This window comes from Moschus berezovskii, chromosome X (genome assembly GCF_049115385.1).
Source record: "Moschus berezovskii isolate FMDL1 chromosome X, NW_MosBer_1.0, whole genome shotgun sequence".
Classification (NCBI taxonomy): domain Eukaryota; kingdom Metazoa; phylum Chordata; class Mammalia; order Artiodactyla; family Moschidae; genus Moschus; species Moschus berezovskii.
In genome coordinates, this window is record NC_142488.1 from 109,297,107 (window position 1) to 109,313,398 (window position 16,292).

The 16,292-nt window shown below is 38.1% G+C and overlaps 2 protein-coding genes across 3 annotated transcripts in view; one reads left to right on the forward strand and one right to left on the reverse strand.

Annotated features, from left to right (window-relative positions):
• The window catches only part of DOCK11 (dedicator of cytokinesis 11), a 224,302-nt gene that overhangs the window by 160,474 nt on the left and 47,536 nt on the right, over positions 1–16,292 (forward strand). For both annotated transcript variants that reach the window (XM_055437858.2, XM_088834017.1), the window contains 6 exons: positions 6,067–6,133; positions 7,435–7,482; positions 9,325–9,467; positions 10,693–10,808; positions 13,547–13,684; positions 16,097–16,279. In XM_055437858.2, coding sequence (XP_055293833.2) covers positions 6,067–6,133; positions 7,435–7,482; positions 9,325–9,467; positions 10,693–10,808; positions 13,547–13,684; positions 16,097–16,279 — 695 coding nt within the window. The remainder of the gene's footprint in view (positions 1–6,066; positions 6,134–7,434; positions 7,483–9,324; positions 9,468–10,692; positions 10,809–13,546; positions 13,685–16,096; positions 16,280–16,292) is intronic.
• Positions 2,051–3,604, reverse strand: LOC148773429 (uncharacterized). Its single transcript, XM_088834018.1, has 2 exons — positions 2,528–3,604; positions 2,051–2,389 (listed from the first exon to the last, which is right to left on the reverse strand). The coding sequence occupies exons 1-2, from the start codon at positions 3,602–3,604 to the stop codon at positions 2,129–2,131; spliced, it is 1,338 nt and encodes a 445-aa protein (XP_088690144.1). The 3' UTR covers positions 2,051–2,128.

Below are 16,292 nucleotides of genomic sequence, written 5' to 3' on the forward strand. Positions count from 1 at the left end.
GAAAACATAAAATGAGTTGAGAGTTAACTTGCCAGAGAGACTGGAACACATCAAAAGCTAGATATGAAGTTAATCCTAAAATACATTAATAAAAGAGTTTTAAACAAGTAGAATCTTCAAGTATTAACAATGTATGATTTAGAATAAAAGTCAATTCATAATACAGTAAATTTACTTATTTTCTATTTTGTTTTTAGTAAATATTATTTTAAATATTTTTGTAATAATACAGAATATGAAAACATAAAATGAGTTGATAGTTAACTTGCCAGAGATTGGAACACATCAAAAGCTAGATATGAAGTTAATTCTAAAATACATTAATAAAAGAGCTTTAAGTAGAATCCTCAACAACTAACAATGTATGATTTAGAATAAAAGTCAAATCATAATTCCGTAAATTGTACTTATTTTCTATATTTTGTTCTTAGTGTTATTTTAAACATTTTTTGTAATAATGCAGGATATAAAAACATAAAATGAGTTGATAGTTAACTTGCCAAAGAGAAATATAAACATCAAAAGCTAGATATGAAGAGTTAATTCTAAAGGACATTAATAAAACAGTTCTAAAAATCTAGAATCTTCAACTACTTAGAATGTATGATTAAGAGTAAAAGTCAAAGATTATTGAGACTATAAGCTTCCATGTTTTGGGAAAGAAATATGTAAAAGGTGATAATTTTCAAGCCCCGGAGATATTTCATTCCAAGAAATAATGAATCAAACTAACAACCACAGCCACAGCTAATTGCTTTTGTCTCCCCACAAGCTAAAAAGTGGGGGAATGTAGAAAGTGACTGCTATTATGTATGGGTTTTTTAAAGGGTGATGAAAATATTCTAAACTGTGTGATGGTTTTACAAGTTTTAAAATATACCTTAAACTACTGTATTGTGCTCTGTTTAAAAGGGTGAGTTTAATGGCACATGAATTCACTCAATAACTTTGGTTTTTCTAGAGGTTTAAGGATATAAGGGGAAAAAAAAACTGTAAAGAGAAAAGGAGTTGACTAGCACCACAGCCCAGGGAAAATGAGGGTGGGAGGGGGAAGACAGAAGAAGGAGAGGGACACGCACTGCTGAGGAGTCCCCCCTCCTCCACTGCAGTACACGTGTGCACACTTGCATATGTATGCACGTGCACACGCACACTGTGATAACCAGTGACAAGCCACGGGCTGCTTTATGTTATCAGTAAAACCATAACGGCTTTGTTTCTTAAGGTCTCCTCTTGTAAATACTGACCTTGCTTGCTAAATAGTTGGTCTTTGTTAATGAGGTTTTTCCTTCTTCTGTTCTCGGTTTTTGATTTTTAAAAGCAAATTGTAATAACGAGTATACAGTCTGTCATATCTTCTCTTTTGTAATTTAAGTCATGCTGTATGGTATCTGTAAAGTCATACTCATTTTATTCTGAAAAATATCTGCTTCTGAATCTTTCTCAGTGTATGTATTGTAGTTACCTTGTCAAGTCCAGTAAGTATTTCACTTTATACGTATTTCAGGATTGAACTCTTAGTCCATGCCTTTTAGGTGTTCACTTGGCTTTCTTTTTTTTTAAGCCTTCTTATTGACTCATAAGGGCTTAGGGCTTCCCAGGTGGCACTAGTAATAAAGAACTCTACTTCCAATGCAGGAGTCTAAAGACTCAAGTTGGATCCCTGGACGGGGAGATCCCCTGAAGGAGGGCATGGCAACCCATTCCAGTATTCTTCTAGAGAATCCCACAGACAGAGGAGCCTGGCAGGCTACAGTCCATAGTGTTCCAAAAAGTAAAACACAACTAAACCAACTCAGCATGGCACACAATGACTCATCGACACTAGCAGCTTAATTTCAACAAAAAGAGGATAGACCTCTACACTTTATATAGAAGTAGAGGGATTCTGAAAACTAAGTTTCTTTAGTGTAGCTGAATTTTATTAACTCGCAATAAGTCACTGTTTCAAAGTCTTAGTTATTTGCCCAACTTTTTATTGCCTGTATATTATATTCTGGGAAGTAGAATCAGAGTCAGGAATTATCAGTTACATAGTCTGAATACAAATGTTAAATAGTCTGAATTGATAGGAAGACTGTCCTCTTGGAAAAGAAAAGCAGTCTCCTTAAGAAAGAGCTAGAGAGAGTTAATTCCCCCCTTTTTCTAACCGTATCTTGACTTTTCTCTTCATTGAAGACCCTGAAGTGCGAGCCTGAGTCTCACCTTGGGGCTTATCAGCATCAAGGGCTGCACCTGCAGCTCCATTAGTGTTCTTCCTTGCTGTGGACTGTTCGCTGCAAGGTGTCTGGCTACTGCTCTCTCTCATTGCAACCTGAAAAACACCACATGAGGGTCTTTTCACTTTAGATCTTAAAGTAGAGTCAAGAGGAAATAAATGTATTATGGTGTTATCATCCCTCCGTGTAAAAGGAGAAAATATGCTTTTGCTAAAATCAATCACACTTTCCTCTGTGGTGTTTTCGTCTCTCCGTGTACAAGGAGAAAATACGCTTTTGCTATAATCAGGTACACTTTCCTCTGTGATGTTTTCGTCTTTCTGTGTAAAAGGAGAAAATATGCTTTTGCTATAATCAGTCTTAGTTTCCTCCGAAGTTTCCGATAATATTTCAGCAGGTAGCTCTTCTCCTGGAGAAATGCTGGAAAGGCTCCAAGGGAAATCAAACTCAGTTCCACGATTTGGTGTGGAGATCCTCTGTGGGGATGTCCTCTGTGTGAAAATGGATTTGCTTTCTGGATGGCCAAGCCTGGCATCAGGAAGGCTGGAGTCATCTTGAAATGCATACAGCGTTCGAGGGCCAAGAGTAGACGCTGAGGGAACAGTGCTAGATGACGTCTGACTGCCACTGCTTATTGTGATAGTCTTCCTGCTGTTAGAGGAAATCTTCTCCTGAGGGCTCTCTGGCACCTCAAAGACGTCCTGACTGTAAAATGGAACCTGAGACTCGGAACTGTGTGGCCATTTCTTTTTCCCTCTAGATTTCATCTGTTTGGTATTCGTTTGCGGTATCAGTTTGACAGCCACATACCTCTCAGGTCCGGGCGGAGGGTCCCTGATCGAAATAACTGACTCGCTCTTTTGAGACCCAGGGACGAAGTCGACATCACTATCAGAAAAAGAAAGGTGAAACTGTTTCTGTTTCATCTTGAGCCTAGCCAAAAGACGCTTGTTTTCTTCTCTTAATTTATTCCTTTCTGCTGTGAGCTCACCAATAAATTTCAGATTTTGTTGTTGGATATCATAAAATTCTTGCTGTAGCATATTTCTGTATGTTTCATTTATTGTACAGCGATCACATTCTTTGGTGTTTAACTGACCTCGTAGGTCATGGATAGTGTCAATCAGGGCTGTCTGTGGCTCTGTCAACTCTTCAATTCTGGATATGGAGCCTGTCCACCTCCCGTCTGACAATTGCTCTTTCCTCAAACCGGTTGCTTTCCCCTGAAGTCGGCGCAACTCTCTGTCATGGAGCTCTTTTAGTGTTAGCCAGGTTTTTTTAAAATCTTCAGAGGACACATCACAGAGGCTAACCTGAATTTTATCTTCTTCGGAAGATCTCTGCCCACTTTCCATGTCTTCTTCACCCACGTCCCCTGCCTTCATCTTGATTCTCTGACTGGCATTTGGAAATAGTGGAGACAGGCACCACCAAAAAATGGCGAAAGGGCCGTCAACTAGAACTGGGCCGTGGACCGAACGAGAGTTTCACCCCTTCTACAGACCTGTGAAGTGTTCTCAGGGCACCGGGCGGGTGAGAGGATGGATCAAAGATGGCTAAGGGGTGGACAGCAGGACGCAGGTGTGGGGCTGGAAGGAGACACCAGCCTCGTTTTGCCGAAAACAGCCAAGGCACAAGGGAGGGAAGATGGCGCCTGTGCCGGACTGAGGACTAGAGAGACCGGAAACGCAGTGACTTCTGGGAAAGCCCCGCTGAGCTGAAGTGCGTCCCAAAAGGGAGGGGGAGGCTTGGAACTTACCCCTTGCTTTATTTTTGAAACAAATTAATTTGACACTATTTTAGCATCTTTATTCCTGATAGTATTTTATAATCATTGAAAACCACAAGTAGCCATGGTCATTAGTAAGTTGGACATAAAGTCAAAAGCCATGCACTTTTTCCTCCCTGTCACCCCTTTGTTTAGGCAACATTGCTTAGTCGTGCATTCCTAGATTTGGAGGCTCTTAGGAGACTGGCGGAGAAGGCAATGGCACCCCACTCCAGTACTCTTGCCTGGAAAATCCCATGGACTGAGGAGCTTAGTGCACTGCAGTCCATGGGGTCGCTACTAGCCGGACAAGACTTAGCGAGTTCAATTTCACTTTTCACTTATTGGAGAAAGAAATGGCAACCCACTCCAATGTTCTTGCCTGGAGAATCCCAGGGACGTGGGAGCCTGGTGGGCCGCCGTCTATGAGGTTGCACAGAGTTGGACATGACTGAAGCGACTTAGCAGCAGCAACAGGAGACTGGCAATTCTGTAACTGGTTACCGTTGCGATCCATGCTAGATCTTTGCTGGTGGCTCGGTAGGTAACGAGTCTGCCCGCAATGCGGGAGAGCCAGGTTCAATCTCTGTATCCGGAAGATCCCCTGGAGAAGGAAATGCAACCCACTCCAGTATTCCTGCTTGGAGAGTTCTGTGGACAGAAGAGCCCAATGAGGCTACTGTCCATGTGGTCACAAAGAGTCAGACACAACTGAGTGACTAACACTTTCACTCGGTTTTTAAAATTTAGAAGTGAAACTGCTGACACCATTAGCTATAACTGAATAGGTTAAAAAACAGAATGGAAGGTTAAGTGGGGGGTAATATTTTTCTTTTGAAAAAGTTTCAGTGGGTGTGATGGAATTTAAGAAAAAGAACAGCTCAAAAGAGAAGTATATGTGATAGGTTTCAATTCAGTTCAGTTCAGTCACTCAGTCGTGTCCGACTCTTTGCAACCCCATGAACCACAGCATGCCAGCCCTCCCTGTCCATCACCAGCTCCCGGAGTTCACTCAAACTCATGTCCACGAGTCGGTGATGCCATCCAGCCATCTCATTCTCTGTGGTCCCCTTATCCTCCTGCCCCCAATCCCTCCCAGCATCAGAGTCTTTTCCAGTGATTCAACACGTCGCATGAGGTGGCCAAAGTATTGGAGTTTCAGCTTTAGCACCAGTCCTTCCAGTGAACACCCAGGACTGATCTCCTTTAGAATGGACTGGTTGGATCTCCTTGCAGTCCAAGGGACTCTCAAGAGTCTTATCCAAAACAACAGTTCAAAAGCATCAATTCTTTGGCGCTCAGCTTTCTTCACACTCCAACTCTCACATCCATACATGACCACTGGAAAAACCGTATCCTTGACTAGACAGACCTTGGTTGGCAAAGTAATGTCTCTGCTTTTTAATATACTATCTAGGTTGGTCATAACTTTCCTTCCAAGGAGTAAGCGTCTTTTAATTTCATGGCTGCAATCAGCATCCGCAGTGACTTTGGAGCCCAGAAAAATAAAGTCTGACACTGTTGAGGGGCTTTTATATCTATTATAGTTGTTCCATGAATCTGTGTAGTATGTATGTATATTGCTAGGACTTCAGGGTTAATAATCCAAAGAGAAAGAGGAAAATAAGTTATCACTTTTCCTTTCAAGTTCTCAAACATTTTGGTTCTCCATCCCCTTTGAGTAGCAGACAAAGGTACTTGACCCTACCTTCAGAACAATGCACATAAATGCACCATTTTGCATAAAATTTAAGGAAAAACCCCACGTCTACTTTATTTCCTGTCTTCAGGGATGATAAGCCATCTTAAAGAACATTGATAAATTAAATAAAAATAATTGTTAAAGTTGAAAATAATTACAGATTAAGCGGTATATTTGGAATTAATTCAATAGAGTGTAGTTTGGGTATTGGGCAGTGAGATGAGATAGGAGGGCAGGATTCAGATGAGACATAACTGGTGATGAATTGATGGTTATTGAAACTAAAGTTTTTGGTACTTTGGAATTCACTGTGCTATTAATCATTTGCTGTTATGGTCTCTGCTATTTCAAGCTGTAACACTTTATTCCATTTTCAGATACACTCTTAACTTACTGGAACAAGGTATCTCCCCAGGAGCTCATAAACATTCTCATACTTCTAGAGTAAGTTGTCTTATTTTCATAAAATTCCCTCTTATTTTTGGGAACTTAATGTTTATAGTTAATGAAATATTACTCCTATTTTGATTTCATCAGCATAATTTTTATTTCATCATACATAATATAGGGAATGTTAAACTATCTTCATAGCTTATAGGTTGACATATAGCTTCTTCACACATAGAAGAAAAACATGTAAACGAAATTCTTGCGATATTATAGAAAACTCTAGTGAATAAGAACCCATTTTTGCAGACCATCAGGAATCTTTGTGTGATCTAGAAAACTGGAAGTGGCACCAGCTGTCCTAATCATTCATTTAGAGCAGATTCTGGCTTAATGGAGCCCCTTAAATGTTGGAGTTTAGCATGTGTACCCTTCGATAGAGCCGAGTAATTCTACCCACTTGAGAAATGTGTGTTTGTGCGTATATGTATATATATTTCAAGGTACTTGAGGGAGAAAAGCTAGCGTTTTTCCTAAGTGGAGGGGAAAGTTGTCCTATATTGTTTGCTGAGCTATTTTATTGAAAGGGAAAAGAAAAATTAGAGTGATGTGTAATTTCTAAGCACATTTTAAAATAAATAGTACACATATATGATGTTGTATGTGCATGTCCAGCAAAGCATTTGGAGAAAATATTTGCAAACAAAGCAGGATTAAGAAAAATTACACTAATTATATTGAAATATTCACTAATCAAACTAGATGATGTTGTTGGGGATTTACTTTAACAACATGGAGAAGGTAGTAAGTGTAGAGGGAGAGGAAAGGACCTGTTTGGGGTAGAAGTTAAACAGGAGTGGCCATGAGTTGATAATTGTTGAAGCTGGTGGGTGCTGGGTATGTGGGGTTTAGTTTGCTGTCCTCTCTACTTTTGTATGTTTAGAATTTTCTATACTAGAAAGTGGCTTAATGCCATTATAAAAAATATAGCAATTGCCACAATTTTTAGGGCTTAAGAACCTTTTTAGGTGTTAATGACTATATTAGAGACCTTTGCTTTGACACACACTATAAAGCTCAAAGGATGATTTGCATTGATACATTTTTTAAAAATATGTCATTAGAATTGTATGTGAAGAACTGAGACTTTTTGGTGCTGAACTAATTGTAGCAAATGAATGTAGAGCAATACAGTATGGCAGGTGGTTGTTTGTATATTTCTTTGTGTATACCAAATCATATTATTGTAATATGATTTTAATAGGCCATTCTTTGTAACACCGGAATTTTCAAATATTATTTGTTAAAATGCAAAGTATTGTAATATAATATTAACATGCTACTGTTTTTCTTTCCAGAGTATGTTTGTTTCACTTTAGATACATGGGGAAAAGAAACATAGCAAGGTAATTCCCACAGCACTGCCATTTCCTCTTTTTTTCTTCTCTTCCAACAGAGGGCAGTCTTTATCATGCCTTGTAAAACCTAGATGCTTCCTTTTGAGTTAGCCTCAAGCTACTCATGATTTATTTAATGCTTCTCAACTCAAAGTTGAAATTAACCTGATGTGAAGTGATGCTCTTTTTTAAGTTTTCCAAAGGGTAATGGTTAGACTGATGTGCACAGTTTCCGGTCTAATCCTAGAACAGATGCTTGTGTCTTCTGAAGGATGTGAGAAAAGGCTAGATCCAGGGGAGGGCAGGAAATTGTCAAGTGAGGACAACTGTCCGGTGTGTACTTTTGTCTCCAACCTATCAATATTCACCTCAGTTAGGAATGTAAACAGAAATCCCCAACAGTAATGGCAACATGCATTATATATTCTTTCTTTCTTCTTTTTGCTGTGTAAGTCTTAGTGAAATAAATACTTAAGAAAACGTTTGTGGGATCCTAAGGAAAAGATTGCTTGCTTATTTTGATAAGATATATTTCAGAGGTAGAGTTAGTCATTAAAGGAACTTAAATAGAATGATTTTCTTTATTAAAGTAAATTTCATGGCACTTCCAAAAACTAAAGAGGCAGTTTGAAAAAAAATTGAGTCGCTCAGTCATATCTGACTCTTTGCGGTACCATGGACTATACAGTCCATGGCATTCTCTAGGCCAGAATACTGGAATGGGTAGCCTATCCTTTCTCCAGGGGATCTTCCTGACCCAGGAATCAAACCAGGATCTCCTGCATTGCAGGCGTATTCTTTACCAACTGAGCTATGAGGGAAACCCAAAGAGGTGGTTTGGATTAGGTTTATTGCTGAGACTCTGGAACATCCTGATAATTCAGGTGACAATTTCTGCTGTCTTTCCAGCACTGGGAGCTGGTTGGGAACTGGTATGGTAACTACCACGATGAACCTTAACCTCTAAGATTCTGGTGACTTGCCCTCTGTGTTTACCAGAGGATGGACAAACGCTTCTTCTTTCTCGGTCCCTGCATTACCTAGTTGTTAATTTTTTTCTAATGAAACCCTAAAATTAAAGGAAAACAAAATAAAAATGTGCAAATAGACATGTTTGTAGAGTAAAAAATTCTGATCCAAGTTTAACTCCGGACCAGAAACAGATTAGATAGGTTTTCATTCTTAAATATCTGACTCCAGGAAACCACCCCTGCCATGTCAACTCTTGAGTGTCCCTCTCATTGTTTTCTCTGACTCTTGCCTTTCCTTATCTCCTGAGATAAAGATGGAATCTTATTGGAGTATTATCCACTCTGATATTTTTGAGAAGAGGAAGGAAAGTAAGAAACCCTCTCTAAATTCCTTACTTGTATTCTTGTAGTATAAGGTATTTTAAATATAAAGTAAGCATCATACAATTCCCAGCGATGTCTCATTTAAGCCAAATAATAATTGGTAGAATATTGAGCACAGCACAGTGTTTATGTGGAAACATAGTCATTTATTGGAGAAGGCAATGGCAAGCCACTCCAGTACTCTTGCCTAGAAAATCCCATGGACGGAGGAGCCTGGTAGGCTGCAGTCCGTGCGGTCGCTACGAGTCAGACATGACTGAGCTACTTCACTTTTACTTTTCACTTTCACACATTGGAGAAGAAAATGGCATCCCACTCCAGTGTTCTTGCCTGGAGAATCCCAGGGACGGCAGAGCCTGGTCGGCTGCCATCTATGGGGTTGCACAGAGTCGGACAAGACTGAAGTGACTTAGCAGCAGTAGTCATTTATTAGTTCAAAAAAAATGTAACATTGAGATACAGTATTAGAGTAATCCATTTCCTAACTTTATTTTAGGGTGCACGATGCCTGGCTGTCAAAACACTTTGGAGTAGACCGAAAATCACAAACCATGCCAGCTCTCCGAAACAGATCAGGAATAATGCAGGCCCGGCTTCAGCATCTTAGTAGCCTGGAAAGTTCATTTACACTTAATCACAGTAAGTGCGGAATGTGGGTAGGGTACCCATTTGAAACAGATGTTAATACTATTTAACCTAAATCACCGTTACAGTTGGAGATCTCTGTTTCTGTACAGTCATTTCATCATATGTGAATATAATATCAAATATGCATGGATTGTTTTTAGCAATTTTAGTTAATAGTGAGTTCTTAGTTTAACATGACGGAAATTAATTTTCTCATTGAATTATTATTCAATATATTTTATTACATTCAATATATTATTTTACATTCAATATATTTTATCCATACTTTAATGCAAATAATGACATTTGAATATAATAGTATATATAATATTTGTTTAGAGTGACTATTGTTCATGCAATGATTTTTAAGGGATTACCCATGCTGAGCTGTCTGTAGAAATCAGAGTACTATAAATATTATTTTGACAAAGATGTATTTCACACAGGTTGAAATATTGACAAGTTCAATAGGACAAGGAGGAAGCTAGAGGGTCATATAAATGAAAGCTATCCTCTAAAAAGCAAATCTTAATAAAAAGTCAAAGAATGAGAAAACGTTCATTTCCATACAGTCCTTTAGAGGTTGCATTAGAGGAAGCCAGCAGAACTGGCTCTGCCGTAAGGAATAATAATAAACACAAATGTTTTGAGCAGATGGATGCTGAGCTACTAGACTCAGGACCTTTCAAAAAAATTGCAAGTGGTGCAGCCTTCAGCTTTGTACTTTGTCACTTGTAACAATGTAAAGAACCTATGTCTTTCAGTTGGCCCAGATGCTTTGTTTTCCTTCTGATTTAGAAACAAGTCTCATACCATTGGCATCATTGAAAACATCAGGCCATAGGGAAACACTGTACATAACATAGCTGCATTTCTATGAGTTTCTCATTTTTGCACCCATAATTAGCAGAACAGTCTAAAATGCCTCCCACGTTATACCTAGATCATCAGTCACATCTTATCTTCTAAGAAGTAGGCACCTATTTATTTGTTGCAGAGCTGTTGATACAGAGGTGAAGCAAAAAAAAAAAAAATAGCAGAATTGATTAACCCAGATTGTATTTGATTAAGGAGTAAATACAGCAAAACTCATTAAGTCTGCAGGGATTGAGAGCATGGTGACTTTTTGCTTTATCTCTCTCTGAGTCTTTGGGAGAGAAAATCATTCAAAACTGTTATGTGAATCCCTGTGTCATACAGTTTTAATTTTCTTTTTTTTTTTAAAAAAAACTTTCAGGTTCTTCAACAACTGAAGCAGACATTTTCCATCAGGCACTTCTTGAAGGAAACACTGCTACGGAAGTTTCCCTAACAGTGCTAGATACCATATCATTTTTCACTCAGTGTTTCAAGGTAAAAATGAAAAGTTAGGGCTCAGTTGGTATCATTGCAAAGAAAATATGCAAAACTTAACTAGGCAGATGAAGCTTAGTACAGAATAACAGCCCCCAGTGAGCAGTCAGGACACTTGGGTGGCGGATCTAGTGTGACCTCAAGAAATCACTGAGACTCATCCTTAAAATGAGAGAGTTGGACTATTAATAATTTGTTCTTTATTTCCCTTCTCTATTATTTTTGTGTTTAAAAACAGGTATTTTCATTTATGAAAATACCCAGTCATTTTTAGCCTCAATTATGATTGAGTCAGCCTGTCCAAATACCTACTGAGAAGAGGTGTCTTGTCAAGCCAGATGATGTCCAGGCAGACTGGCTGGCTGGCTAGTGTCCCTTGCCGGGGGTTTATTGGTTTTATTCAGATGCTTGCCTCTCAGTACAAATCATCATTGCTAGGATTAAAAAATATAAGAAGAAGAAATTGAAAGCAGTTATCTTGCAGGGTTCTCGAAGGTATAAAATGAGATAATGGATGTTAGAGTGCTTTGAATAAACCTTACATAACTATGCGCTTTTCTTAGTCGCTCAGTCGTGTCCGACTCTGCGACCCCATGGACTGTAGCCTGCTAGGCTCCTCTGTCCCTGGGATTCTCCAGGCAAGAATACTAGAGTGGGTTGCCATTTCCTCCTCCAGGGGATCTTCCCAACTGAGAGCCTGAACCCAGGTTTCCCACGCTGCAGGCAGATTCTTTACCAGCTTAGCTACCAGGGGAGCCCATATAACCATAATGTGAGGTGACAGTAGTGGGAGAAGTCAAAAGTGAAAACTCGTGCTGGCTCTTCATCTAAGTTACACAGATTGTTTTCTGTTCTTTCCCCTTCTCAAAGTAATTCCGTTAATTGCTTCAGGCCTCCAGCTTTACTATGGAAACCAGGCCTGTGCTTTTCAAAGAGTCTTATAAGGGAAAACTGAATTAGATAGTAATGAGAAATAGACTGCCGAATTTCTGTATGAAGTATTAAATTTGTTCTGATTAAAATTCAACCCAAATTCATTTTTTATTATGCCAGTCAATAAGACATTTGGTCTCAAGGTTTGCATTGTTATTTCTTCCTCCTATTCAGACATTTCTCATTTACGTAACATACATCTCTTGTTAGTTGACATCTTTGTTAGATTTCAGGCACTATCCTAAGTGCTTTAGAAATATTAACTCACTTTTTCACTGTGGGACTGGGGGTAGAAAAGAGGACTGCAGATGGGCACCAAGGATCTTTTTGAGATGATGGGAATGAATGGATTGCAATGACTGCACAACTCTGTAAATTTATTAAAAATAATCAAATCATAAATTTAAAATAGGTAAATTTTGTTGTATGTAAATTCAACCTCAATCAACTTAAAAGGACAAATATTAAGTCACCTTTAATCCTCACACTAGCTTTGTGATGTGGATACTATTATTTTTCCCATTTTAAAGTGAGAAAAGTGAAGCTCACAGGGAACTTAATGTCACATAGATAGTCAGTAGGAGATCAGGATTTTAATCTTGGCCAGTTATCACAAGAGTCCTTACTTCTAACCACTACCCCATGCTTTTAAGTAGACTAAGGGAGGAGCCAGAAAGATGGAGCACCATTCTGGGATTCTGGCTATCAGTATTACCATTAAATCTGTTACAAATATGCATATGGTTTTGGTTTTTTGTTGTTACTTATGGCCAAGTTGTAACCTGCTAATTGGTTTCTTAGGGGATAGGAGAGCAGGGCTGAAGACATTAACCAATGCATTATTTTTTAAACAGAAAGGTCACAAACTAATAGATACTTCTCTCCACTTTCTAGTTTCTTTTATATCTTTATTTTAGTAAGTTTACAGAGTTGTGCAGTCATTACAATCCAGTCATTCCCATTATCTCAAAAAGATCCTTGGTGCCCATATGCAGTCCCCCTTTCCACCTCCAGTCTCACAATAAAAAAGTAAGTTAATATTTCTAAAGCACTTAGGTTAGTGCCTGTCATCTACCAAGAGATGTATGTTAAATAAATAAAGAAATATCTGAATAGAAGGAATAAGAGTGCAAATTTTGAAATCAAATGTCTTATTTACTGGCACAATAAAAAATGAATTTGAGTTGCACATTCATCAGAACAAATTTAATACTTCATGAAGAGATTCTGCAGCCTATTCCTGATTAGTATCTAAGGAACCTTTAAACAGTTTGTGTAGTCTTTCAATTGTGACACCTGTTATTATCTCTACTCATAGAGGGTTTAATTGTCACCAGTGGTAGACATACACTAAGCATACATTTAAAAACGAATTGAATCATTGAATTTTAAAATAGAATTGATGTTTTCCTTAATTCTTACTTTACTTTGTTTCTGTCAGAGAAATGCAAAGGCTAGTTATCATGTATCCATTTTTAATTTACTGATTTCTTAATTAAGAAGCAATTTGATTAGGTCAATAGAAAATACACTTCCCATAATAGTTCTGTATTTGCTGTGGTATACTGGAAAAAGAAATTTTTTCATCTGTTTAAAAGCAGGCTACTAAGTATGGATGTAGTTTTTATAGTATTTTGCGAATTCCAAGTTGAAAGATGGCAGAAATGTTTTTAGATTATGTTAAGCTTCTTATTGTTATTTTTCAAGCAGTGGTTTGATGAACAGGTATTGGTAAAGCCTGTTCTCTCATTTTAGGGGGAGCAGCATAAACTATTTGTAAAAAAAAGCTTTTTTATGTTTTCTAGAGTCAGCTTTTAAATAATGATGGCCACAACCCGTTAATGAAAAAAGTATTTGATATTCATCTTGCTTTTCTTAAAAATGGGCAGTCTGAAGTGTCGCTGAAACATGTCTTTGCCTCACTGCGAGCGTTCATCAGTAAGGTAAGGAACAAATCTTTGTGGCTGTGAGTGGCCTTGCTTCTTGGTAAGAAAGATCAGGGGAACAGGATCTCCAAACCTCAGATAATGAAGCCATTATATCCTGCCTTCGTAAACATTAATACAGAACAGCAAAATACAGAAAGAGGGCCTGACCACGAATTCCCTAAAATCACCACATGCTTTTAATTTCATTTTGTTGTTCCTTTTTTTTTTTTTTCCAGTAGGCTCCTTTGAGGAGTGTCATGGTAAAGTTATCAGCTGCCAATATTTCTTCTCTTTGGTTTCTTTTTAAAGTATTAGCATGCTGAAGATATATAACTTGTGAGTGCGCTCATGTATAATCACTTTGAAAGCAGAGACAAGTTACAAAACCCCAGGGCCTTGTATGATATCTTGCAAGTGGTAGGCACTTAATACATGTTCAGATGAATGAATCCTTCCTTTCAGTGCTAATTGCATCTGTGGGCTCCAGATTTTCAGGCCATTTACGTCATGTAAACTAAAACTTCAGACTAGGTTTTTAGGAACAAGTATGACTCAGCAAAAATTTATTGCTAGTCTGTTAATCATCAGAAACCTAGATGGAGTTAAAATTATGGAAAGGCACAGTCTAGGCTTCCACTCTGGTATGTGTAACTCCACCAAGACAAATTCAGTTAACTGATTTGTGGAATAGGCTAGCTGAGCAAGTTTTTTTGTCATTATTTGTTTGGCAACTTATTGTCCCAAATTGATAGAAAAGTAGTTGATTTTGAAGGTTTATTTTTAAATTGCCATTCTGTAATGCAGTTTTGTGAATAAAGAAATAAATGAAAAACAACTGAGTTCAGTGGAAGCGTATGACAAGCAACTAAGGGAAAGGGATTCCAAAATCATTCATTTACTGAACAGTGACTGGATGTGTAATTACTGGTGTCAGATTTTGTGTCAAAGATACAGTCTGAGGGCTTATTGTCCAGTAGAGGAAAGCACACATCGATGCACATCTACAAATACCATTAGGACAAAGGAAGCCTACAGAGAACTGAGAGCAAATGGAAGGACAGGAAACCCTAATTGAGCAACATTTCTCTGCAGCACTCAAGTTAGGATTTAGTTTGGACTCAGCAATTGAGATGAGACTGAAGAGGTCAGTGGGGACCAGATGGTTGTGTCCTCATGGTTTTCAGTTAGATTTCATCTTTTAGGTGTCGGGGAGCAGGAAAGCGACATAATTAGATTTGTGTTAAGAAAGTTGTTGCAGGTATGGGAAAATCTCTTTGAATATAGTACAAAGGCATAATCTCTGCTCTCATGAAGATTTCAGTGGGTGGAAGGGGGAGAGAAAATAAATAAGTAAATAAAATAGTAATCAGAAAAAGTCCTTGGAAGGAACCAAGCTGGTGAAATAGAGGATAATGATTTGTGGGAGTTACTTTTGGAGGGTTTGTCACTTGTTTTTATATTTTAACTTTTTAAATTAAGACTGTATGTTTTGAAACCAGTTTTAAATTCCCAGCAAAATCCAAAGGGAAATACAGAAATTTCCTATATATCCCCACCCTCTCATAGATACATACAATCTCCCCCATTATCAACATCTGCCACTAGAGTGCTGCATTTATTACAACTGATGAAATTACACTGACACATAATAATCTTCCTCGTGGGCTTCCCTGGTGGCTCAGTGGTAAAAAGAACTTGCCTGCCAATGCAGGAGATGCAGGTTTGTTCCCTGGGCTTGGAAGATCCCCTGGAGAAGGAAATGGCTACCTATTCCAGTATTCTTGCCTGGGAAAGCCTTTGGACAAAGGAACCTGGCAAGCTAAAGTCCATGTGGTCCCTAAAGGAGTCAGACACAACTTAGCAACTAAACAACAAGGTGCACAGTGTACATTAAGGTTCATTCTTGGTGCATATCCCATAGGTTTGGACAAATGGCATGTACCCATCTTAGTATCAAACGAAGTATTTTAACTGTATTTTATTCAACACTGTTTATGAGTAGAGGGTGTGCATGTTTCTGTTTGTGTGTGTACACTTCATCTATATTCCATTTTGTTCAAAGATCAGCTTTATTTGCTGAATAGATTCTTTATATAATTTTCCTAGCATTTAGAATTTTATAATATAAGGAACTGTTTAAATATAAAGCAAAAGAGTAAGTAATGCAGATTGGCCTTTCCATTTTTATGGCCCAAATTGAGACCATCATCATGAAATGAGTCATCATTTCAGTCATTCATTAATACATGCTGGTCTTTATGTTTTTATCTAGCTTGGTTTCTCCAGAGCAGTACCCTAATCTTATGTGGATTATGTATCCTCAAAGCGCCCAGCTTAGTTTTAGGGATAATACTGTAGGCACTTGATAGTTGATTGATTTGTTTTATGATTTTTCAGATAATTATTTATGTTTTTCCTATTGTTTAGTTTCCCTCGGCCTTTTTCAAGGGAAGGGTAAACATGTGTGCTGCATTTTGCTATGAAGTTTTAAAGTGCTGCACGTCAAAGATTAGCTCAACCAGGAATGAAGCCTCTGCACTTTTGTATCTTCTGATGAGAAACAACTTTGAGTACACCAAAAGGAAAACCTTTTTAAGGACACACCTGCAGGTCAGTGAAAACC

Coding starts and splice junctions, on each gene's coding strand:
- LOC148773429 (XM_088834018.1), bottom strand. CDS start 3,604: ATGAAGGCAGGGGACGTGGGTGAAGAAGACATGGAAAGTGGGCAGAGA. Junction 2,390..2,527: donor TTACACAGAAAGACGAAAAC/ATCACAGAGGAA, acceptor AGGGATGATAAC/ACCATAATACATTTATTTCC.